Source organism: Microchirus variegatus (assembly GCF_963457635.1).
Source record: "Microchirus variegatus genome assembly, chromosome: 22".
Classification (NCBI taxonomy): domain Eukaryota; kingdom Metazoa; phylum Chordata; class Actinopteri; order Pleuronectiformes; family Soleidae; genus Microchirus; species Microchirus variegatus.
Genome location: NC_139823.1, coordinates 2,804,483 through 2,830,532, shown reverse-complemented (window position 1 = coordinate 2,830,532; position 26,050 = coordinate 2,804,483). Strand labels below are relative to the sequence as shown.

General features: G+C 40.2%; 3 protein-coding genes across 3 annotated transcripts; 1 reads left to right on the top strand and 2 right to left on the bottom strand.

The window, feature by feature from the left end:
- Positions 1-512: 512 nt before the first annotated feature.
- LOC310943365 (OX-2 membrane glycoprotein) lies at positions 513-7,050 on the bottom strand. The gene is made up of 7 exons (XM_083908914.1): positions 6,925-7,050; positions 6,238-6,354; positions 5,800-6,120; positions 4,339-4,668; positions 2,263-2,547; positions 924-1,025; positions 513-642 (listed from the first exon to the last, which is right to left on the bottom strand). The coding sequence occupies exons 2-7, from the start codon at positions 6,311-6,313 to the stop codon at positions 635-637; spliced, it is 1,122 nt and encodes a 373-aa protein (XP_083765040.1). The 5' UTR covers positions 6,314-6,354; positions 6,925-7,050; the 3' UTR covers positions 513-634.
- A 531-nt stretch (positions 7,051-7,581) lies between these two features.
- On the top strand, positions 7,582-17,733 carry LOC310943337 (Golgi pH regulator). The gene is made up of 14 exons (XM_083908882.1): positions 7,582-7,779; positions 12,115-12,174; positions 12,290-12,393; positions 12,469-12,575; positions 12,696-12,797; positions 13,101-13,221; positions 14,334-14,414; positions 14,502-14,611; positions 14,705-14,793; positions 15,976-16,068; positions 16,236-16,331; positions 17,013-17,102; positions 17,221-17,286; positions 17,390-17,733. The coding sequence occupies exons 1-14, from the start codon at positions 7,738-7,740 to the stop codon at positions 17,594-17,596; spliced, it is 1,368 nt and encodes a 455-aa protein (XP_083765008.1). The 5' UTR covers positions 7,582-7,737; the 3' UTR covers positions 17,597-17,733.
- Positions 17,734-18,485: 752 nt separating this feature from the next.
- On the bottom strand, positions 18,486-22,341 carry pdzk1 (PDZ domain containing 1; the record flags this gene model as incomplete). Its single annotated transcript, XM_083908404.1, has 7 exons — positions 18,486-18,539; positions 19,066-19,380; positions 19,458-19,682; positions 19,760-19,956; positions 20,053-20,385; positions 21,846-22,056; positions 22,135-22,341. The coding sequence occupies 7 exons, from the start codon at positions 22,339-22,341 to the stop codon at positions 18,486-18,488; spliced, it is 1,542 nt and encodes a 513-aa protein (XP_083764530.1).
- Positions 22,342-26,050: the final 3,709 nt, after the last annotated feature.

The following is a 26,050-nucleotide window of genomic DNA, read 5'->3' as shown; positions in this document are numbered from 1 at the left end:
CTCATGGGCCAAGATCACCAAATTCTTCTTTCTTCATGTAACATATAACTGCTTTCTAGCTGGCTCAAAAAAAAAAAACAGTGTGGACAAATTTTATTCAAAGATTTTTTCTTTTTCTTTGTTATTGTTAATAATTATTGAACGACCAACTTGTGAGAATAAGAACAACGTGACTTTCTCTCGTTATATCCCGTCCTGCTGCATGTACATTTTTTTCTCCGCTACTGCTACGATTAGACATTTACTGATGGGCGTGTGTTCATATGGCCCATTGCTGTGTTTTTGGTCTTTTTCTATATTAGATGAATAGGACAAATACAGAATGTCACACAGCTTATCCTTAAGAACCAGTTAAATGACAGACACCAAAGACATAGAATAACAGCAGTAACAGCAAAGATACTGCCCTTTAATTTGTCATTTGTCTACATGAGGACAGCCTGGAGATTACGTAAGAGTCAGGTGCAGAGTTGAAAGTCCAACAGTTGGTGCTCATAAATAGGATTGTGTAGGACACACTATCAGAGGCGTGTCAGGACATCTTCAATGTGTAATGATGATGATGATGATGACGATAATGCAAGGAAACCGTTCTGCAACGTTGGCTCGGAGCTGTGGCTCCTCTTTTGAAAATTCACTCCTCTGGAAAGAAATCATAAACACAACATGAAAGACATTCATTCATCTTTGTGATGTTTCTATTTCACTTGGACAGTTAGTTGCCAAACATAACAATAGGGAATGAGCTAAAAAAAAATGACTACTATTACTGTGTATGCTGTACTGCTCTATTGACACTGCCTCAAACTTCTGCTGACTTCAACACATCTCTTTCTGCATGGTAAAAAATTGTGTGGGGACATATCCAATCAAGTGTGTGTGGGACTATGTCAATACCTGATGCTGTAGCATCACACACTCACCTTCTTTGCGCAAAAAACACTTCCACAGGCAGAAGCAGAGGGACATGACCAACAGAGCTGCTACTGTGGTGACTGAGATCAGGATGGTGAGAGCTGTCCCAACTGTTAGGAGAAAAGACAGAGAGAGTTCAGTTGCAGCTGCAAATATTTTGCAGCCAATGTATGAAACAAAGAAAAGGTAAACGCATACTAAAATGTACATAATCTGATATTTATAATTGTGTATGACACTCTATCACCCTATGTCAGATGAGATTTGCACAGTGCCCCCACGGTCCTCATGTGGAGGATAAAGCGGTAGAAGATGGATGGATGGATAACAGTGTATGAGGACCTTCGCTGTCAGCCAAAGACACCTTGTGCTTTTATTGTTTGGCTTAATGTAGGCATCTTGTAAGGCTGGAAGTTAAAGGTACAGTATGTAAAATTTAGTCTGTAATATTAATTGGTGAAGTTGCATGTTGCAGCTGAATATCCCTCACTGGAGAACCCATGTAGCCTTCAATTAGCATCAAAAACTCAAAAGACGTTTAATTTGTCTATTGTGCAACTGTAAAAAAACAGACCTAAGACTTTGGATATGGGTTGAGCATGGCCCGATGGTGTGCATCCTTGATTTTCAAATTTTTTGGAGGAATTTTAATTTTCACTGATTTATCACACTACACCAGGCAGGCAGTGGCTCATCAGCAGCAGCTGCGCTGTTTTGAGTGGGGAGGTGAGAGTGAAGAGGCTGTCCTCACGGTGGGTGAGACATTTTCTCACGGTTCACCGCAGAACATGGTGTTGTACTGAAACGACGAGGTCGGTGTCCATTTATTTTGCATTAGCATGCTACTACTTTGCGGCTAACTTGGCGACCCTGTTTCCAAAGGTAAGCTAGTGAGGCTACGATTAGCATTAGCACAGGGCTAACATAATACAAACACTGTGCAACCGCATGCCACAAGGCACAATGCAATTTTTTTGATTTTCGATTAGCATTGAAGTAGCTCGGCATGGCTGACAGTCACAAAACAGCTAGCTATGTTGTGCCTAATGAGGTTGCATAGTGTTTGTATTATGTTAGCATTTACGTTCCTTATCATGCATTACCATAACTGAAAAATCTTCCTCAGCTCCCACTATAGGAATACATACTGTACTTCCTATACGGGCACTGCACTAGTAAATATAAAAGGCAAATTTTTGGGGTATGGGAAAAACAATTCATACAATTAGGTGATTATACACTTAGATGAGCAGAATTTTCAATTTCTGCCAAATAAAAATATTCTCACCTAAGTTTTACACACCGGACTTCTAATAATATCATACCTGCACAGTAGGTTCAACTTACTCTTAGTGTTCATGGATACAGCGATCGGTGACTCTAGTCCTTTGTGGTGCACCAAGCATTTGACAGACACGTCTTTTAGCAGCCCTGACTGGACGGTCAATGTACTGATGACCAGGGTGGTCCCGTCGCTCTGTGGGAGCTGTGTGGTCACAGGGGGGCCCATTGTGCGGTTATCTCTCTCCGCGTTCCACACAATCTCAGCCGGAGGGCGTGATACTGAGGTGCAGTTGGCCTCAATCACACCGGCAGAAGTGGTCTTATAGCTCACCTGTGGTTTGGGCAGCACTGTTGGAAAGACACAACAAGCACTATAACTAAAAGTACAATTACACACAGCACAAAGCCCTGTGCAGTCATCAATATATTCTTCTTTCTTGATTTGATTTTGTTGAGCAAAAAAAAAAGAAAAGCATTTTTGGCCGTATTAAACATTATTTTGATTTACAAACCGGACTAAGTTAATCTTGTACTCCCGTTTGAGTTTGTAAAGCTTAAAAGTGTCTTTGTGCAAAATGACGTGGGAAAAATCTCTGGCTCAGTTACGGTATGTGAACTCCTGCACACATAAGATCCATAAGTAAATCTGAGGCTGTTTTCAATGTTCTGTTCTCTGGACTGATCGAGGAATGTGGTACACTGGAACACAACACATTTTTGTTGGCAAGAGCACGTTTAGTTTCATATATTTGGCCCTCGCTCTTTCGTCTTCCCAAAATCTGATCCGATATAAGATTGGGTAAAAATTCTGAAAACAATCCAACCCACAGTGCTCCACAAATTACAAATTAATTATAGCATTAACTTTAGGTTGCTAAATTTCTTCATGTAGCCCTTTTTTGTATCTTAACACTAACTTACTAAAGGAGGCATATATATATATATGTATATATATATGTATATATATATGTATATATATATATATATATATATATATATATATATATATATATATATATAACCCTATAACCCTATATATAATAATATTATTATACCCTATTTCTCCAAGTTAACCTAGTTCCCTGGTGTCCTAATGAACATGTCTGTCACAGCCCTGTTCTGATAGGTGGATTCACATATGTGAAAGATTTAGATTAAAGAATGACATTTTCCATTAATGAAAAAGGTTCATTTACAATTTCTTTAAGAATGAAACATCACTCAGTTCTGATTAAAAGAAGGTTAAGTTTGTGTCTCTAGCTCTATTATTTGTAGAGATAAATCTTCCCGATCCTATTTTTGTTGACTGAGACTGTGAAATCCTGTTTTTAAAGACTGTGTATGAGCGTAGAAGACATTTACAGTAAAAAAAAAGAAAAAAAAGAAAACAACCCACATGAATGCTAATTGAGCTTCAATGTAAGAAACACCTACTGTACTGACAGTTGGACTTGAAACAAAAGCACGTCTGTTGGTTGAGATAACTATGAGGTAAAGGGAGCGGGAGAAAAGTGGGAGAGCGAATGAGCAAAAAAGAAGCCGAGACAAAGCACAGAGAAAATCACTGTGTGCCGTAAACACTGACACAGTCATGCAGCAAGACCTCGCTCCCTGCCTCCATCGTTCTGTCCAATGGGCCATTCTTCACACGGACACACTGCTCTGTGTTTGTGTTAACAAATCACCCCGAAAGCTGAGCTTTGCTGTTGTATCGTGAAAACATTCTGCAGCTACTATCTGAAGGAAGGAAAGATCAACATTCTTGCCTAAGTCTGCTCTGTTATTTCTTCCACAGGAGCCTGTCTGCGAACTCTCAACCACCCAAGTACATACAACAATATAAAATGTGTGCTTTTTTGAAACAAAAGCAGCAGACATACAGTCTGTTTGTCTAAGTAAGGATAAACGCACAAACAGAAACTAATAACACTTTCAATGTAGAAGCGTGTGAACCTTGTTTTAAGACAATATTGAAAAAGTTGGGATAATCTATTTTGACTCGGCTTTACGGCAGGCATATTGCTCATGACCTTCTCCTCAAAGGTCAGGTTTTACACCGAGATTAAATTTCCAAATATTATTTGTACCATCAAATCTTCACCAATAACATAGCTGTGTGTGGGGAAAGTATGTATTTACCATAGGTGGAGAGGCAAACTCTGGCGCTCTTTGGTCTTTCAGTATGAGTGTTGTACATGCAGGTGTAGCAGCCTTCGTCCTGGATAGTGACAGGCTGGATGGTGAGCTGGCTGTCAGAGAGGGAGGCACTGAGCCAGACCCTTCCCTGGTATGGAGGCTCAATCATGGGGTCACTGCGCTTCGCAAAGGAAGCCACGTCTGCGGAGTCTCCATGTGCAGGAGCGTATCTCCATACGACCTGCTGCACCTTCTCGGGCAAACCGTAGGAGCACGACAGGGACACCTTCTTGCCACTCACGGCTGTTTTGTTGCTCTCACTAGTGACTTGTGCTGGGAACGATTAAAGAGCCACCGTCCAGTGGGAGAATGACGGATGGAGGAGAGGGAACATGAAGACAGAGAGGGTGAGAAAAAGGAACAAAGTTAATGTTCAGAAAATATGAAGCACCCAAAACAAAAACCGGTCTGGAATCTGCACCAGCTGTTTCTGGTTAGACTGAGCCCTCCCTGCTTCTCCCTCTGCTCCAGATCTTTATTAACATGACTGGCTGAGCTTCAGCAGGCTCTTCAACTTGTGTTCAGAGGTTAGGAGTGGTTAGGGGCGTCCGTATTCACATATCATCTCTCGCTAAATCCCCACAGCAGATTGATACTGCAGGGTGGAGTAACTGACTCCAGAGTACAAACAAGTGGAGAATTGGTTTTGTTTCGTTTTAATGGGCAGGGGCAAAAGGTGAGTATCCAGAGATTCCACGCAGGTTAATCCAAATACTAACAAGGGAGGAAAAAATGGAAAATTAATTCCATCATTTTAAAGTAAATTTCAGTTATGAAAAGTCACTTCAAAACTACACGGTTCTACCTCATTTCAATTTCTAAACATGTAGCACAGGGGTGTCAAACTCATTTTCACTGAGGGCCACATCAGCATAATGGTTACCCTCGAAGGGCCAGATGTAACTGTCATACAGAATAAATATAACTAAATATAACCAAATATAATGTAAAACTACACCGCAACATGTTGCTAAATAACTTTCTGTATTTATTTCTTATTTGGTCCGCGATGGTGATGCCGTCAATGTGCGGGAAACGAAATAGCCATGAATTATGGGAAATGTAGTTTATGGTCAACGCACGCCTTTAAGCAGCATAGACCTATTTTAACACAGATTTTTAAGACCAATGAATCACTCACGGGCCACATAAAATGACGTGGCGGGCCACATCTGTTCCCTGGGCCTTGTGTTTGACATATGTGATGTAGCACAAATAAAAAGACTTATCTTCTGAAATGTATCTGGAGCTGTGCTAATAACGCAGTATTTGCTTTTTCATTACAACAACAACAACAAACCAGTAGCAAAACAATAACTTCACCGTCTAACAATCATTTTAAATTTCTGTACATTTTACGTGTGTATGTTTTTTCCTCCATTTGTCATTAATGGCTTTACTCACATGTAACAGTGAGGCAGGTCTGACCCTGCTTTGAGCCAGAAGGATGCATGTCAAAGATGCAGGTGTAGCAGCCCTCATCGCGGAAGCCTACTCTGCGGATGGTGATAGCCGAGGAGTCCTTTGGGGAAGTGGCCAGCTCCACGTGCTGCTGTCCACTCACGCTGTCTCTGAGACCGGGTTGGTAGCTCAGCAGGGTCTGGTTCTGCACATCCAGCCAACGCACCTGCGTCAGGGTTTCACCTCGATCCCGTGAAACGCTGCAGGTCAGAGTGAAAGGCTTCTCCACTGGAGCTTCCAGATGCTGCGGTGCTGTTACCCTGCCTGATACATCCACCCTAAGGTCAATTGCATACTGTACATGAAAAATACCACATTTGGTATAACTATTATGTATCAGTGTGATGTTTTTCTTGATTTTCTCTGTTTAGTAATACACACCCTGCAGTTTCCCCAGCAGCAGCAGGAGTAAACACACCTGCAGACCTTTCCTACAGGGAGCCTGGATCATCATCATCTTCCTCAATGCTCATTTAACAGGGATGGAAGGGTGGTGCTCTGAAGAAGAGAATCAATCAGCGCAACTTAGACTTGCTTGTATTTTACACATGTTACGATTCAGCTTTACTACAGAATAATGATGAAAGAATGCTGAAATTATGAAAGTGTCTGAAATAACTGCTTCATATAAATGTGTTTCCCAAATTCTAGTTAAAGCTTTAGTGTGTAACATCCTCAGCCAAAACACTGATAATGTTGTCACCACTATGGTTAATTCCAATTTAATTCCAACTTAATATATGTTGAAGATCTCATTTGATGCAATTTGAAATTTGTTTGGTTTCTCTCCACTGGTAAAATATTCTATGAAAACAGAACTTTAATAAAAGTGAATAAGAAACTGAAAGTAATTACCTGAATTACCTTATTAATCAACACACCATTAAAAATAACAGTTTTTATCACGGTGATTGGTGTATTCCATAGAGTGAATTCACCCCAGTCACAAAACTAACTCCAGTACAATTAAAACATGTATACAATTAGATCATCTGCAGTTAAAGTAAATTATCTGTCATAATTGAACTCTTCCCCTGTGTCATAATACACTAATGATGGAACACTCACCTCTATTTTTGTGTTAAAATGTTAAAAGCCAGCAGTTGGACATGTTCTACTTATGCACCATCATGCCCGTGTCCATCCTCATGATCCACCGTTCTTCTGAAACATGTCGCTCTCCCATAAAAAAATATTTTTTACTCATCTGAGTGCTCTCTGCTCTGAGCACCACCAGCTCAATGAACACCAGCCCGGTGGTCGCTCCTAACTTCTCTTCCCTGGATTCAGTGAGTGAATGGAGCTTTGAATGCAGGCAAAGCTTCAAGTTATGGACTGAAAGCGCCGCCTAGTGTCACAACGTGCACATTGCTTTGAGGGTCAGGTAGTGTTGCTAAAGTTCGCAGGCTGAATTATATAGATGAAACAATTACAAGTGGGTTGTACTAGTAGTGTTTTGGCGACCTCTGCAGATTATCAGGGTAAATGCAACGACTCTGCAAACGTTCTTTTAGTCACTGTGTCAAACAAAGACGCAAAACCCTGTTTCACGATTAAAACATTATTGTATAGATGTGTTTTTAATTGTCGTCAAATTAAATGAACATATTAAATAATGAAATGATTTAGACGTCACAGTTTCGCAACGGAACGGAAGTGTGTGGTCGGACCCTTATCAGTGACGTACCTCCATGGTCGACCGCTGACAGCTTATCAACAAATGCCTCAAAAATGGCCTAATTTTCGTCTTCAAATGTACCAAAGACTTGTCATATCTGATTGTATTTTTACATCGACATGAAGTAAACGTGTCACCGACCCGGTTTTACCCGTACAGTGACTTTTTGACGGACAAAAAGCTGAAATCTTCCGACAGACATTATGTCGTTCCTGGTGGACTCAGTTATCATGGTCACCTCACAGGTAATGTTGACTTGTCTTCGCTTGTATGTGTGTAGATGTGTGTGTACACGTTTGTTCTATTTGCAGAATGTGTTTAATTTGACCGTCCTCACTGTGTCAGTGTCTTTTTTAGACAACGTGTCACTATTGACATATCTACACACGCTATAGTGGTAAAAACATTGTTGCAAATAATCTATTGGGTTTGTCAGACTCTTGATGTTTTAAATAACATCTGTGCAGCTGCTGTGACTTTGTCAAAAAGGCTTCTATCACATTATTAGTCTGTGAAACAAACTGTTGGTTGGATCTATTGGCATTGCTAAATTCAGGAGAAAATGCTACATTTACCATGTAGGTTTTCATTGAGGATCCTTTAAGAAAATCGATATATATATGTGTGTGTGCGTGTGTGTGCGTGTGCGTGCGTGTGTGTGTGCGCGCATTTATACGCACTGTCTGGCCCTATGTTATGTGTTATTTTATGTTGATATATAACAATATATTTATAGTATCTCTACTGCAATTGTATGCCTACATTATGTTTAAGTTCTTATTAGGTGCCTGCACCGCAATGCATTTAGGGCCTGAACTCTAGTAGAACTAGAGTTCAGGCCTAAATGCATTGCGGAGCAAGCATCTCTTATAATCCTTCGTGTTTTTTCTTCTTGATATTCCTCTTCCGCCAAAAGTTTGCCGCGTAACTTGTCCCGCAGCTTTGAGAAAACCCTGACACAAGTTATATCAAAACGTGCGGTTTGATCGGGAATCGTGTGCTATGACTTTTATAAGGGTTTCGCGTTACCATGGCGACAAAAATTGCGAAAAACCCTTAACGAGTTCCACATAGACATGAATGGGAAACGGACGGAACAAGTCGACAAAACCAAGCCCGCTTTGGAGCCTAACAGTGTCGTCATACTTTCACGTAGAAACGTGATTTTAACTTTAAACGGGTCACGAGACTTGGGACTTTTATCACCTAAGTCACGGTTTCGATACATATTACGGTTTTTCCACAATCGCAGTTTAAGTTTAGCAAAAAAAATGTACGTTTTTAAATTTTATAATGGGTGTGTATTGCGTGCGTGGGCGGTAGCTAGAGTGTACACTGTAGTGAGAAGTAGAACATTATTGACTTAAAATCTCCAAACAAAATCCTCTCCTGCCCACAATTTCCAACTTAAACAGACATTTTTACATCAAAATGTTGCTATGGTTGTTGGCTAACCCTGTGTGTTGTTTTTATTTTCATACGACTTGCGTTTTTTCTTCAAATCACCTAATTGCGCAGAGAGTTCCGGTCAACGTCCCCATTGACTGCCATGTTAAAAATTTGGATTTGGACTTTTTGAAAAGTCAAGTTCAGGACATTTTAAAACTGTCATTACTCGGTCAATTCTCACCCGTTTCTTACGAAATTGAATGTGGACGCTGCTCAGAGCCTTGTGACGCTCACAAACCAAGAATTTTAGCTCTATCATTTTCCGTTCATGAGATATGACAACTTTAATCGGTGCTGATTTCGCTGTTGTCTGAGGTTTTCGACAGAGACACAGGTGCGTGTGTGCGTGAGGTAAGGAGGAGGGGGAGGAGGGGGAGGGGCTAGGGGGGGCTTGTCAGTCTCCAACTATCTAAATGTACTTCTCCACCACAAACTTTGACACTCAACTCCTCCCACAGTTTTGGGAAAAACCCCACACATCCTATATCAAAATGTGCGGTTTGATCGGGAAAGGTGTGCTATGACTTTTCTAAGTGTTTCGAGTAACCATGGCAACAAAAATCCCCAGAAACTGTGCAATCATTTCCACATACACATACATGGGAAACGGTCAACAACATGATCAGAACCCAGTCCACTTTAGAACCTCGCAGTGGGGTCATACTTTAACGTAGAGACCTCAAACTTTATATGTGAGACCAGAGACCCGTCCTGAACATGTCTGCAGAAGGTGACCTCACAACAGGAAATGGAACGCACGGAACAGGAAGTTAAATGTAACTTTGCCATACATTGGCCGATCTGCACGAAACATCATATTTGAGACAAGGGACCCGTCCTGAACATGTTTAGGGACACGCCCTTGACCCAACAGGATGTCGGCCCATTTTAACTGCCCACATATTTACCAGCAAAGGTCCTGCACGCGACGACACATGCCGGAAGCTGCAGGCACCATCGAAATTACGCCGGCGGAATTTTCTAGTTAGGTGCCTGCACCGCAATGCATTTAGGGCCTCAACTCTAGTAGAACTAGAGTTCAGGCCTAAATGCATTGCGGAGCAAGCATCTCTTATAATCCTACGCGTTTATTCTTCTTAGATATTCCTCTTCCGCCAAAAGTTTGCCGCGTAACTCGTCGCGCAGCTTTGAGAAAACCCTGACACAAGTTATATCAAAACGTGCGGTTTGATCGGGAATCGTGTGCTATGACTTTTATAAGGGTTTCGTGTAACCATGGCGACAAAAATCGCGAAAAACCCTTAACGAGTTCCACATAGACATGAATGGGAAACGGACGGGACAAGTCGACAAAACCAAGCCCGCTTTGGAGCCTCACAGTGTCGTCATACTTTCACGTAGAAACGTGATTTTAACTTTAAACGGGTCACAAGACTTGGGACTTTTATCACCTAAGTCAAGGTTTCGATACATATTACGGTTTTTCCACAATCGCAGTTTAAGTTTCGCAAAAAAAATTTAAGTTTTTAATTTTTATAATGGGTGTGTATTGCGTGCGTGGGCGGTAGCTAGAGTGTACACTGTAGTGAGAAGTAGAACATTATTCACTTAAAATCTCCAAACAAACTCCAACCCTGCCCACAATTTCCAACTTAAACAGACATTTTTTACATCAAAATGTTGCTATGGTTGTTGTCTAACCCTGTGTGTTGTTTTTATTTTCATACGACTTGCGGTTTTTCTTCAAATCACCTAATTGCGCAGAGAGTTCCGGTAAAAGTCCCCATTGACTGCCATGTTAAAAATTTAGATTTTGACTTTTTGAAAAGTCAAGTTCAGGACATTTTAAAACTGTCATTACTCGGTCAATTCTCACCCCTTTCTCACAACATTACATGTGAACGCTGCTCAGAGTCTTGTGACGCTCACAAACCAAGAATTTTAGCTCTATCATCTACCGTTCATGAGATATGGCAACTTTAAAAGGGCCTGTTTTCTCGGTTGTCTGAGGTTTTCCACAGAGACACAGGTGCGTGTGTGCGTGAGGTAAGGAGGAGGAGGAGGGGGAGGGGCTAGGGGGAGCTTGTCAGTCTCCAACTATCTAAATGTACTTCTCCACCACAAACTTTGACACTCAACTCCTCCCACAGTTTTGGACAAAAGCCCACATATCCTATATCAAAATGTGCGGTTTGATCGGGAAAGGTGTGCTATGACTTTTCTAAGTGTTTCGAGTAACCATGGCGACAAAAATCCCCAAAAACTGTGCAACCATTTCCACATACACATACATGAGAAATGGTCAACAACATGATCAGGACCCAGTCCACTTTAGAACCTCACAGTGTCGTCATACTTTAACGTAGAGACCTCAAACTTTATATGTGAGACCAGAGACCCGTCCTGAACATGTCTGCAGAAGGTGACCTCACAACAGGAAATGGAACGCACGGAACAGGAAGTTAAATGTAACGTTGCCATACATTGACCGATCTGCACGAAACATCATATGTAAGACAAGGGACCCGTCCTAAACATGTTTAGGGACACGCCCTTGACCCAACAGGAAGTCGGCCATTTTAAACAGCAAGTGACCACTAACTTTGCTGTACATTGACCGATGTGCACGAAAGAGGATATATGCGACCAGGGATCCGTTTTGAACATGTCTAGAAAAGGTGACCTCCCTACAGGAAGTGCAACACCCGAAACAGGAAGTAAAGTCTAACATAACTCGACATGCCGGAAGCTGCAGGCACCATCGAAATTACGCCGGCGGAATTTTCTAGTTTCTATTCTTCTCTCATTACACATTGCTGCTATCCTTTTCCCCTGCTGTGTCAACTTGAGAACATCCTGTTATATTTTATTCATAAGTTAACTTGAGCCAAAGTGCAGTAAAATTAAATCAATATTTAATGCGATGCCCCTTTGATTTAACACAACCTTTATTTATTTATTTATTTATTTATTTTTTAACAATACGTTTACAATATTGATTAAAGATGGTGTTACTTACTGTCATTAAATGAGTGTAGTCAATTCGTAATTTAAATTTTGAGGTTTCATAAGAGCTAATGCTTTAGCTGTAGTTCAGTGTGGTGATTCAGTTTACCCAAACTTGCCTACTTGGTGAAACCTCTATATATTTTCTATTTAATCCCTGACAGGTGTTGTTCTTTGGATTTGGCTGGTTGTTCTTTATGCGGCAACTCTTCAAAGACTATGAGGTACAGTGTAATTAAAATGATTTATCTGCTAATAACAGTTTGGGCAGATGAAGAGAACACTGGTGTACAAATAAATAAAAAGCCTTGACCATTATGTTCATGTGTTTGTCGACAGGTGCGACAGTATGTTGTTCAAGTGGTTTTCTCAGTCACCTTTGCTTTCTCATGTACCATGTTTGAACTCATCATCTTTGAGATCCTCGGTGCCTTAAGTAGTAGGTAAGTTCATTTCCTGTTGGTTTTATTGCTGCAAATGTTCGATGGAGAACTTGACACTTCATGTACTTTCCACAGTTCCAGGTATTTCCACTGGAAACTTAACCTCTATGTGATTCTACTGGTTCTAATCTTTGTGGTGCCTTTCTACATCGGGTACTTTGTTGTCAGCAATATACGCCTGCGTAAGTACTGTTGGTTTTAACGATTGAAAGTGAAATATTGTTTTCAAAAAGTAAAATGCTGTTTCAAAGATTTTATTTTACACGTCATCATCGTGAACTGTCTTCTGTGTGTCTGTGTAGTGCAGAGACAGAGGCTTCTTTTTGCCTGCATGGTGTGGTTTACCTTCATGTATTTCTTTTGGAAGTTGGGCGACCCATTTCCCATCCTCAGCCCAAAACATGGTAATGTTGCCTCCTCCTTTCTGGACATTGATATGCCATGTATATTTGAAATACTGTGCTTGTGAAAATGTCTTATTTCCTTTAACACATTTAATTTTGGCAACTAGTAACGTCACCCACTATTTCCATTTAATTACTGACGTCCAACAGATTGATTACTTTTAGCTTCAAAACACATATTTCCATTTAAGTGACTTTTTTTCTAAGATTTAATGACTTTCCAAACACTGCTAATTTCTTATAACACAAGAGTTTTTAATGAGGACCGTTGCAATGGGAGTGAAGTTGCTTTTTTTTATTCAGGCATCCTGTCCATCGAGCAGCTTATCAGCCGTGTTGGTGTGATTGGAGTCACGCTCATGGCTCTGCTGTCTGGGTTTGGTGCTGTTAACTGTCCATACACGTACATGTCCTATTTCCTCAGGTAAGTTCAGCAGTGCATTTTCTCCAACATTACCGGCGTCTGTGTGACACGTGATTATGTTGTGTGACCGGCGTGATAATGTTGTGTAACATACAGCTGTGTGAATTTTGTCCACATCCCACACAACCATCATGTTATGATGTTCACTGGTGGTTTTGTGCTGCACTAAATGTCTACATTCTTAACACAGCACTGATAGGGCTTTCACACCGGCAGGGCTCCATGCCAGTTCTGGTTCCTGAACTCAATTTGAACCGGCCGGCGCATTTCATAAAATTTTTGGAACCAGAAAAGTTGGTTCTTGCGGGAACCAAGAAATACCTGGTTCTTCCATGCGAACCGTGTGATGGTTTCTAGGATTGCCTGTCAAGTTAATAGATCCATTAAATTTATGTTAATGTGTTAATTGTCTGCTTTAATTGCCTGCCATAATATAACGTACAGTATCAGCCTACATTCACATACCATTCACATTCCACTTGTATATCTTCTCGCCATCAACAGCTAGTGCATGCTGGACTGTTGGATGAAGACAAATGTCTGTAACAACAGGATGAAAGCCCACAGATGCTCCATGTGATCTGCCATTATTCTGCTGTTACTGTGTTAACATCCTCCCACTTTGGTTCCTCTCACTAAATTGAAATTGGTGTGAACGAGGGCTGGTTTGCCAGAAAGCACCAAGGTTCTCAGACTCCAGAATGGAACCAGAGCCGTGTCCGTCTGAAAGCCCTAAGATTGTGACAAGTATTATAGACTCTTTCCTAAGGTCATACATGATAAAATGGTATGCTCACTATTTCGCCTTTATGGCTTTGGGTTCATACTTTTGTACTTCATAATTATTGCCATCCATTCACGAGGAAAGGCAGAATAATACATTTTGCTCAGCGGTGTTGTTGGGGACTGGAGCGAGGGGTTAACATTTCAATCCACAAGCACTGAACTGTAAAATAAGAAGTGCAGAACCTCTGAAAAAGTAGTGGTGTTTGTCAGTTGTCTTTGTGCAGAACTGCAATATTGTTATTGTTATTTTGACATTCTCCTGCTCAGTTCTATCTCTGTTTACTCAGCCGATGGTTGCGTTGACGCTCCTGATTTTATGTGCACAGAAATGTTACAGCCAGTGACATCCTCGCTCTGGAGAGACGACTGCTCCAAACGATGGACATGATTGTCAGCAAAAAGAAACGGTGAGCCAAAAAAAAACGACCACGTTTCATAAAAGGAGATAAATGACTTGACCACTTAATTGAATTAAAAGCTCTGTGTGTTTGTAGAATTGCTATGACGCGTAGGCAGATGTACCAACGCGGAGAAGACCAGAACAAACAAACAGGGTTTTGGGGCATGATCAAGAGTGTTACCTCCACTCAAACAAGCAGTGAAAGTATCCTTTGATATGAGTACTGAATTGAATGCCGTTGTTTTAACCTGATGAGTATGTATTTGTTGATGTGAGCCTTGACCACCTCTTCTCCAGACCTCTCTTTCATCCAACAGGAAGTTGATGCTCTGGAAGAGCTCAGTAGACAACTGTTTCTAGAGACTGTGGACTTACAAGCTACCAAGGTAAGCTATGATGAGGTGTTTTCTTCTCAGCAGTATAGTGTGATCTATCTGCCAAAGGGAATAACTGGATCACGTTGGATTTAGTGAAGGGGACAAAATTGATGTGTGCTAGAGCTGCAACTAATGATTATTTTCATAATCGATTAATCTGTCGATTATTTTCTCAAATAATCATTTGGTCCATGAAATTTCAGAAAATGTTTAAAAAAAAAAAAAAAAATTTATCAGTGTTTGTCAAACCTGGAAATGACGATGTTCTCCAATGTCTTGTTTTGTCCACAAACCAAAACGATTCAGTTTTAATGATTTCTTTGTTATGCGAAGCAAAGAAACGAAGAAAATATTCACATTTAAAAGCTAAAACAATCAGAAATCTTGTTTTAATCATGAAAAAAGCTTCAAACCGATTAAGCGGTTATCAAAATAGATGACGATTAATTTAGTAATCGATTAATAATTGATTCATCGTTTCAGCTCTAATATGTACACTTATTAAAGGTGCCATATGTAAGAATGTGGCCAAAAACGGTTACTACATTCAAATTCAAAATACCGAGGTCTTTTAGGTTTCGTTTTCTGACTTAACTGGCAACCTGTGGTTGCTCGGCAGCTGAGACTCTACTGACTGCGGTGATTGGTAGATGGCGGTAGGTGGCGCCACATGCCAAAACATGATTTCAAAACATAAACATGATTTGCAGTCTGCAAAATATTTTTTTTAATGCAAATATTTTGTCTGTACTGTTGTTGTTGGTGAGTTCAGTTTGTTATATAAACATTATTCCTGAGTCTCTGTGACATATTATATAATATTATCATAATAGTTTTTATGTCCATCATAACACTTTGAGTATAATATTTTCTTCACTATACGCTTCATTGTTCTCTTCCAGGATCTAGGGAGTTTTCAGTGAGTTAATCATAGCTGCATATTCTTCATAATTATGCGATAGAGTTTTATTATAGTGGTTAAGATTCTTGGGATAAGAATATCAGTTTTATATCAGTGGTTGTCACTCCATTCAGTCACCTGATCTCATTGATAAACCAATTTCCGAGAGCCACAAACACAAATATATCTATGTGCGCACTGCACCCACTTTAATGACTTTATGTGCACACGCATGGTCAATGATTGATTTTTTATTTTTTTTACAACCTCCCTTCTTATCTTTTATCTAGGAGCGAATCGAGTACTCGAAAACATTCCAGGGGAAATACTTCAACTTCCTTGGCTACTTCTTCTCCATTTACTGTGTTTGGAAAATCTTCATGGTGAGAACCACAAAACTTGCTTTTTGGCTTTGTGTAAATCTCTCACACTCACCAAACAAACATAAATACTCTCACTTACCAGAGTTACATAAGTGTGGTGTGATTTCTTTCTAAGATGCAGTTGGAAAAATGATTTGTTTTGAAAATCTCAACCCCGTCTCTCTTAGGCTACTATAAACATTGTGTTCGACCGAGTTGGAAAAACGGATCCAGTGACGAGGGGAATCGAAATCACAGTGAATTACTTGGGCATCCAGTTTGATGTAAGACATTCATGCACGCACACACGCACACACCTGCAGAAGCAGAGTCACGCTTCATACAGCGTGACTCCTGTAAAGATAAGAGCCGACCCATTATAACCTCTGTACACGTGAACCTAGTCACGTCTTTATACACTACCGTTCAAAAGTTTGGGGTCACCTATACAATTTGTTTGTGTTTTCCATTAAAAGTCACACTTTTATTCATCAAAAGAGCTGCAAAATGAAGAGAAAATATAGTCAAGACATTGACAAGATTTAGAAATAATGATTTTTATTCAAAATAATAATTTTGCCCTTTCGTCAAAGAACCAGCAAAACTGTTTTCAGCTGTGCTAACATCATCCAATAGCCTTGTAACTCGATTAGCAAACACAATGTACCATTAGAACACTGAAAATGGGCCTCTATACACTGTACTTTTACACCATTAAAAACCAGACGTTTGCAGCTAGAATAGTCGTTTACCACATTAACAATGTATACAATGAATTATTTAATGTTATACTCATTGAAAAAAAGTGATTTTCCTTAAAAAATAAGGCCATTTCTAACATTTTGAACATGAATACAAATGATTTGATTGAATTCTTAAAATAAGAGCATGGTATTGAATTTAATGAAAACTGTAACTGTATTGTGCTTCTCCGTTGTATTTGGCTCTCTTTCTCCCTGGCACAGGTGAAGTTTTGGTCCCAACACATCTCTTTCATCCTGGTTGGTATAATCATCGTTACATCCATACGTGGATTACTCATCACACTCACCAAGGTACAATTTTCTTCAAATTTCTTTAACATTCGCAGAAGTAAAAAAAAAAAAAAAAGTATCACTCTGAGATATTCAATGTGCATGTCTTTTAAACTTTCTTTTTTTTTTTTTTTTTTAGTTCTTCTGTGCAATATCAAGCAGCAAGTCTTCCAATGTCATCGTGCTTGTCCTTGCTCAGATAATGGTGAGTGTGTTTGCGTCATAAGTGTCTTATAACAGTGTGTGTGAGAGAGAGAGCAGCTCACTCACAAGTCAACCCTTTTTCCCCCTGTGTCTGACTCTAACAGGGGATGTATTTTGTGTCGTCTGTGCTGCTGATGCGCATGAGCATGCCACTGGAGTATCGCTCCATCGTGACTGAGGTTCTGGGTGAGCTGCAGTTCAACTTCTACCACCGCTGGTTCGATGTCATCTTCTTGGTCAGCGCCTTGTCCAGCATCCTTTTTCTTTATCTTGCCCACAAGCAGGCACCAGAGAAACACATGGCCCTCTGATCGGCTCCTTTCTCTTTAATGACTCTTGGCCCACAGGGCGACCTTTAGTCTGGAAATTAGGGATATCAGATTTTTTTATATATATATATATGACATAATAATCTGGACTGACTATTCCTGAATCAGGAATGGCTGATTGTTGGATATGAGTGAGGGTGAACTGCTGGAGCACATTAAGGATCAGCTTTGAAAGTGTCCTCACCTCCCATTAAAAAACATTTTCAGAACAGCCTAATAGGAATTTTATTTTGCTTCCAATTGCAAATGCTCTCTCCGTGTCTCTCTGCTCTTCTCATTCTTTGGCTCAAAATGTTCCTTTTATTTCAGTCTGTCTGAACACTGGAGTTGTACTTCTGCGCAGCACATCCTTGCTTCACTCACAATGAGGTGGATTAGGTTATAACAAAAATGTCCTGATTTAACTGTAATTTTCTATAAATATGTCAATTTGGAACAAAAGCAGTACATTTATTCGAAGTGGTATTATGTGTTATTTGGTCTGCACTGGTATTAATTGTTACTCATTTTCCTTTGAGAAATGGGAACAACAAAGTTTCATTTTGAGATCATTTAATAAAGGCAGCACTTTATTAACAAAAGGAAAAGCCACATTTACTGTTTTTATTTTGCTAACTGGTAATCTCAGATCTAGGAAAGATAAAACATAATTGCATATCTACTGTTTTTGGGTAAACAGCTGATATGACGGTTCTATTCAAAGTTGCAGTGCATTCAGGTGACAGTGAATCTTGAATCTTGATTGTTCGGGTTCTGTTGTTTCCCCCATTGTCTATTAATTGTAAGAAGTGAAGCTCACGGAGCTGATTTCACACACAAAAATAAGCACATTTGATCATTGTTGAATTGGCAAATTGGAGAATGTGAGTTTTTAGAATTTCTCATCGATGCTGTCCTCAGATGAATGGGATGACACTGATGAGACCTAAAAAAAACAAGAAAAAATTTGAGACAAATCACTATTAGTTCAACCTAAAAGCATTTCCCAAGATCACACTTTGGCCAAATGTCATCATCTGACACCAATTGGATGATCTCACACTGGTGTCCACTCATACTGTGCTATATTGTCTATTGTCCTCCAAATAGAAGCATCATTTTAGAAATTGACATCATGTGTTATTAAAGAAGACCCCAAACGAGTGATTAAGACCATTGACCTCAGGAAAGGTTTATACACTTTGTAAATCGACTGGAAATTCATTTTCCCATAGACTTCCATTCAAATAATTTTTTACAACCAGCAGCATCACACCTTTGTGTCTATTCAATATAATCTTATTTTTTTATGTATAGTCTATTGTTAACATGCTATTATTAGATAACGGAGTAGAATTTACCTATGTCTGTCTACAATGTTGTCATATTTCACCCAAAACCACAAATAACAACCAAACGCCAATCCCAACTGTAGTGAAATTTCAAAAAAAAAAAAACAGCAGCACACTCACTCTCTCTCTCGCTTGTTCAGTTGAGGTTTCAGGTATGGTCTCCTCGTGATGTCTCGCCTCCTTGCTGCTCTCTGCATTGTGAACTTGAACGTAAGATGTTTCCCCGAGCAGCTTGCGCGTGATGGTCACTCCTTCAGCTTTGAGCTCGTCGTAGACGTCCGTCGCGGCCACCAGCATCTCCAAAGAGTCGCCGCTGTCGCGGATAAGTTCTACCACCTCTTCATGGCTACTCTGTTCCACGTTCACCCCGTTCACCTCCACCACAATGTCCTCGTCCACGAGGCCTGCCCTGTCAGCTGCTCCATCCTTCACCACCTGAAGCAAAGTGGGTTTTTCTTAACTCTTCAATTTGTAATGATCAAATATCAATGTTAATTCCCTTAAAGTCTCACCTCTTTGATATACTGTCCACACATCCCTTCGATTCCGTTGAGGCGGAAACCATATCCGGCTGTGGTTTTCTTCATTTTACAGAGTTTGGGCTTAAGTTGCTCTTTGTTTTCTGGAACCAACGTGAGCGGTAGGTAAGCAGCAGGTGAACTGATGACCTCTTTGTAACTGGGTGGTGAAGTTAAATCCTTTGTTTCTTTCCAGAAAATGAAAGGAGACACTTTCCCCTGCCAAGGACATGAGACGTCATGTTGGTCTGCAGGATGTAATTTATACCAAGTTTGACAATGGAATCCTTACTCACCTGCTTATACATATGATCTGTATGTTTGTCCACCACCAGGAGGCAGCATTTATTGCCACTCAGCTTGATCCCGTCCACCACCTGCTCATGGCTGCAGCTCTCAACTTCCTGATCTCCCACTGCCACCACTTTGTCCATTTCCTTCAGGCCTGCTCTTTCTGCTGGGCTGCCATCATCTATTTTCCTGATGATGTGTCCTGTATGGTAATGAACAAGCACCATCTCCTCTTAGAATGCAGATGCCAATAGAAATAACAGTTTTGTTTGAATCAACATATAGATATTGGACTTGCCTGTGTGTTCCTCCTCTACTCTGAGCAGGAATCCATATCCATCAGGTCCTTTGGTCATGGAGATGATGCGTGGCTCCAGAGGGAGGTACCTGGTTGTGGCTAAGCACGCTACGATCTTCCTAGACCTGTTATGATAGTACCTGTACGTGTCCTCATTCACCAAAAGGAGCATGAGGCTGCTGCCTGCCATCTTGACCTTTTCCACAACTTCGTCGTGTGGGCAGTCTTCTATGTTCTCGCCGTTGACTTCCAACACGCGGTCGTCGTTTTTGACCCAGGCTGTGTCTGCCACACCTCCTGGTATCACCTCTACCATGAACAAACCGGGTTCACCTGAGGAGGTTACACAAAGACTCAACATACAGCTCCGTCAGGTAAGACTGAGGTTTAAATTATCTTCTGCCATGCCATAGTACTACTCGGAGCATCTTTAATTAAGCTGAAAAAATGAGACTTTACAATTGAGATGTAAGCCATAATTAAGCACATTCATTGGTGATCAGGTTCATTTATTTCCTGATTCAACTCTGAATTAAAGGCAACTAAACCAGAAAGCAACGGCTCTGATTGTATGCATTAACTCATTGGTTGCCAGCCATTTTCAGCATTTTGACTGATTTTCCAAGACCCACAAAACAGTGTGTTCTAAGACTACGCAAACACCAAAACTATCAAAAGAAAGAGTGGACTCTCTCTCTTTCATCAGACGTCATTAGCAATGAACGGTTGGGTTTGAATTGACGCCAATTGGCAGCCAATGAGTTAGTGAGCGCTATCGGGGCTCACTGGTAAACTGTGCAAACCTGACGTGATGTCTGATATCTAAAGTGACTTAATTTGACTTGTTCATTGGACCGCATGTCAAAAGTATGCTCCAAAAAGCTTCATAACAATCATTTCTGACCAAAGCTTTGACAGTTGAGTTGCATTATGGGTCATCTTTGAACCAAGTGTTAAATAAAAAAAGACAATTTCTGTTTGAAAACAAACCATTTAAATTGGTCTCTACACTTTTTGACTGATGTTGTTATATTTTTTGAGACATTTTTATCTTTTTTGTGGTTTTACCTGGATCCTTCAGGTTTGTTTTTATTATAGAAAATGTATTGCTTCGCTTGTAAGCAAATGTTGGTTACATTCAAACCATCGTCAAATGAGTTGACATGATGATAATTAAGCCAATCAGCTCCACATGCCTCTGTCTGTGTTTCTCCGTACAGCGGTATTTAGATCGCGTGTCACTAGGCAACATTCGTTCTCTGATTTGTTAATCAAACAGCAGCGTTGGGCCAGTAAAGATGGCTGCACACAGGTTAGAGTGTGGCTGAAACACAAAAAGATGAAAAGTGAAGTAAAAGTTGAATCTGCTGCTCAATTGCTTCACAGTTTCCAGGTGTGAAGGATGCAGCATTCAAATAATGTTTCTGTTCATGAAGACCAAGCAGGACAGAATAATAACACCATCAACAACAAAAGGTTTCACACGGAAGTTTTCTGTAATAAAAACTGATCCATGTGCTCTGCAGGTAATTTCTTGCAGGTACTTGTCCACAAATTTAAGGACATAATGGAGTCAGACTAACCCTAGAAGTGGATTCAACTTTTTTTTTTCCCACTTTCCACAAGTTGTTCTTGTGTCATTTATCTCATCTGTAAAACTGGAGTTAATCTGCAATCAATAAATCAGGATCATAACCCTTGTACGATGTGTTCTTTGAACAAATTCAGCAAATCTAACTAGGTATTTTGTCATTTTATCTGCAGATTCTCTGACCAGTTGCCCCTGAACTCACCTTTTACCGAGCGAAGAGCAAACCCAAAACCAGAGGTGGACTTGACCAAGTAGCATAGTTTGGGTTTTGGAGCGTCTTTGGCTTCATCATTGGCACGTGTTGCACTTGGTAAGGAGAACTTCACTCCCTGTTCTTTGGCTTGCTTGTACGAGGCCTCATTTATGATGTGGAATGTAACTGATGCTCCACTGTTTCTCACTAGTTCCACCACCTGTTGCACGGAAAACAAAGGAGTGTCACGGGAAAGACGCTTGTCAAAGGTTATTCCACGCGTTATTGCACTACTCACTTCTGAATGGGAGAGTTCATCAGTAAATTTTCCATTCACTCTGATAATCCGGTCTCCATCTTTCATGCCGGCCAGTTCAGCTGGACCTCCCATTTCCAGACAGCGTACCAGGTGACCGTCCTCATTATGCTCCATCCTCAGATAGAAGCCAAATGTCTGACCTGACCTCTTGGTCAGACAAATCACCTTTTGCTTATGCCCAGCCATGTCTTTACAAGGAGGAGAATGTTATTACTGTATACACAGAGAAGTCACAAATGACATGTTTGACATTATTGGCAACATCAATATTTATGTAGTTGATTTGAGCTGTGCCAAACACACACAACAAAAGACAGACATACGATTGTTCACAATTTCTGTAATGAAACCCTGCATCAAAGAAGCTGCGACAGTTATTGGATTGATTTCTAACCGTCAATCATCAGTTTGTCCTCTGTCTCGCCGTTTTCCTGTCACTGGTGTTTCCCTCTAAACGTATTCATGGGAATGCAGAGAGGTCTAGACTTAAAGAAGCCACGTAGAAGTGCCGATGGCTCCAAATGACAGAAGTTAATCTTCCATGTCAGCACTGCAGGAGCAGTTAATGTTTAATAGCAGCCACAGCTGACTGTGGTGATGGCTCTCTTTTAGAAAGACAGCTTGGACTTTGAATTCCAAAGTAAGGAATGTCACTCTAATCCGCTTCTTAAAATGTTATTTTCATATCAGAAGGTCTTAAAGGACGTATATGATGGTAGTAGAGCATACAGCATGTATTTGGGCCGATTTAATTGACTGAATAAATGAAAAGTATTGACGGTATCAACATGATGTAATTTCAAGAGCATATGACAAATCTCTATCAAAAGATCACAAAAACAATTTAACCTGCTGGATTTCTGCATAGTATAAGACTTGTCAAATAAGTTACACATTAAGTAGTTTTAGTCAACATTACTTCACCATGAAAACAAAGACAGTTACTAAAAAAGAAATACTAATAAAAGAGGCTTAGACAGATGGTGTTAGATTTTTTTAACTGTAATTCACTCACATTTACCCCCAATTCAGTCATATATTTATGGAAACGTGATAACAAGTATGAAGGTATAAAATAAAGTTTTGTGCACCAGCCATTTTGTGACAATTTTTAATCAGTAAGATATATATATATATATATATATATATATGTGTGTTTTTAAAACACTAAAGGGAAATTATTGTTTTTCAATTATATGGAAAAAATTGCCAGGATTAGAAAAAAAAAACAGAAAACCCTGAAATATTTATTCAAGTTCATCATTTCCCAACATAGTCATGTTTATGTTAATCTTTGGTGCATCACCGTCCCTCATTAAAGAAACATTGCTCCGTCGTAACATTACATCATTTGAACACTTTGATATTGACCATTTGTTTTACTCTGTACATTAAATAAATATATCAACATGTGACATTCTACACAGAAGCTTAGAGTGCTGGAAATCAAACTCACCTGCTCGTCCTTTCCACAGGAGCTCACCTGTCCCAGCTCGGCTGTTATCTCCAGTTGCTTCAACCTTTCCTCCTCCCTCCTCTTGCAGGGACTTTGACGGTCCAAAGGTACGTCTAAAGGATGAGTTATTTAACCGTGTTTACGCTTAGGAATGTCTTATAGGAAGCAACGTAAGAACGAGCTGCAGAGGTCAAGGATAATGCAGGCGGCAATCAGCAATTACAGTGTACACATCTCAGTCAGCACAATATCATGGGAGAAAATCTGTCTGTCTCTCTATCTATCTATCTATCTATCTATCTATCTATCTATCTATCTATCTATCTATCTATCTATCTATCTATCTATCTATCTATCTATCTATCTATCTATCTATCTATCTATCTATCTATCTATCTATCTATCTATCTATCTATCTATCTATCTATCTATCTATCTATCTATCTATCTACACTCTTAGGGTTAGGGTAACCCACTCTGAGAAATAAGGGTTCCAAAAGGGTTCTTCTACAAGGGCTGAGGTTCTACCTGGAACCATTTGCTTCTGCAAGGGTTCTTGGTAACACTAATGGTTCCAGTAAGAACCATTTTGATCCAGAGAACCCTTTAAAACCCCTTTCCTGAATAAAGGGTTTTAAAAGGGTTCTTGATGGAACCCTTCAAATGGGACCTTTTTGATAAAGGTTCCATCTGGAGCCAAAAAAAGGGTTCTCCTATGAGGACAAGCCGAAGAACCTTATATGGTTCTACTTGGCACATTTATTTCTAAATGTGCTGCTGTTGTCATCATATTATGTCTGGACACGATCCACTAATGCATCCTGGAGTGGAAAATGTTTAAAAAAAAATAACAGCAGGAAATGGGAGAATCACTGCAGGATTACCCCCCCCCCCCCCCCCCCATACACAAACACCTCCTTCCCTGCAGTCACACACTCTCTTCCAGCCTAGAGCCATGTTTGAACAGTCGATAACACAGGCTCAGGAGCCGCAGTCATAGGGGAGATGGAGAGAGTGGAAGGAGACAGGAATCCTCTTCAGCTCAGCTTAGCACTGACACGTTCACCGCCCATTATACCCCACGTAGTCGCTGCCCTGTGTTTGCTATAAAGAAAAGTATTTCCGTGACGCTGCCTGCCTGGGCTGCTCGAATTCTCTGGTGCCGGAGTTGTTTATTTGATCTGGAAACATGATCTCAGTGGTGTTTATCATGGTGGCAGCAAAGTATGTATATACAGTATATACAGTAGCCCCAGAGGATGCATGAGCTGTAAAATGCCACCCTCTGAGTTGATTATCTCCAGCCTGTCTTCATCAGCAGTGGAGCATCAGTAATCAACAAGATTTGCCAGTTTGTGATTACTGCCCTCAACAGGGAGCACTAGTGTCTCTCTTCACCTTGATTGGCATCCTCACATGGCCTGTTTATACGGAGGAAGGAGGTTCTGGACAGCACCTGCTGTAGCCGGCTAATTAGAGCAGGAGAACGATTAGAGGTGGGCTATAGTTGAAATAATGGGAGCCATTTGCTGGGAGTCATTTGAGCGTTCGGAGGCCACACAGGCCCCACAGGCCTCGCCTCCCCACAGCAATCATAACATGCCTGAGAAAGCAAAAACATTTACACCTATCACATGTGCAGGTGGCCGGGAAGACACAAACCATCATGTAACCTGTCCAGACTCAAAGCACATACTGTAGCTGAGCTGAATCTGGCCCTTTTTTTTTTTTTATCTTGATTTGTAAATCGTTATCATTTTGAAACATTCTGCACTGTGTTCGTTCCTATTTCAAGATTTGATCAAATTATATATATATATATATATATATATATATATATATATATATATATATATATATATATATATATATATATATATATATATATATATATATAAAGGGAGAAATGATCAGATTACGGATATTGTCCATATCTCTCAGCATATTATGAGTTTACAGAGCTCACATACTGTAGATTATTGGATTGCTTTGTTTTAAACTGACACGCCGTACGTTGCTGCTCACATTTCTTAATAACAGTTCGATCTGATCATCGGTTATATTGAGACATTTAAAGTGTAGTTTCGAGCGTAAATGTCAGGTGATGGTTGCAACATCTGAGGAAAGGACCTTAAATAGTCGCATGAAGTCAAGGATCAATGAATTAATGAATGGTCTCTTCTGATCACCTGCTCCTATTTGCCAAGCATCTTCCATACACATATAGGTAAGACATTGCCTTATATACATATATATTACATTTCATATAGTTGAGGGCTTAATGGGAAATATGGTTATGCTCTTACAGAGAACTCAGACAAGCATTTTCAGTCTATTATTCTTCATCAACAGTCTTTAAGATCACTCTCAAAACGAACAGGGACGAAACATGCCCTCGCACGACACGTGGGGGCGGTAGCGTGCGCCTTAATCCACTAC

Coding starts and splice junctions, on each gene's coding strand:
- LOC310943365 (XM_083908914.1), bottom strand. CDS start 6,313: ATGATGATGATCCAGGCTCCCTGTAGGAAAGGTCTGCAGGTGTGTTTA. Junction 6,121..6,237: donor GCTGCTGGGGAAACTGCAGG/GTGTGTATTACT, acceptor TGGATGTATCAG/GCAGGGTAACAGCACCGCAG. Junction 1,026..2,262: donor TGTATCCATGAACACTAAGA/GTAAGTTGAACC, acceptor TTCTCCTAACAG/TTGGGACAGCTCTCACCATC.
- LOC310943337 (XM_083908882.1), top strand. CDS start 7,738: ATGTCGTTCCTGGTGGACTCAGTTATCATGGTCACCTCACAG. Junction 12,394..12,468: donor CTCGGTGCCTTAAGTAGTAG/GTAAGTTCATTT, acceptor TACTTTCCACAG/TTCCAGGTATTTCCACTGGA. Junction 16,332..17,012: donor ACTTGGGCATCCAGTTTGAT/GTAAGACATTCA, acceptor TCCCTGGCACAG/GTGAAGTTTTGGTCCCAACA.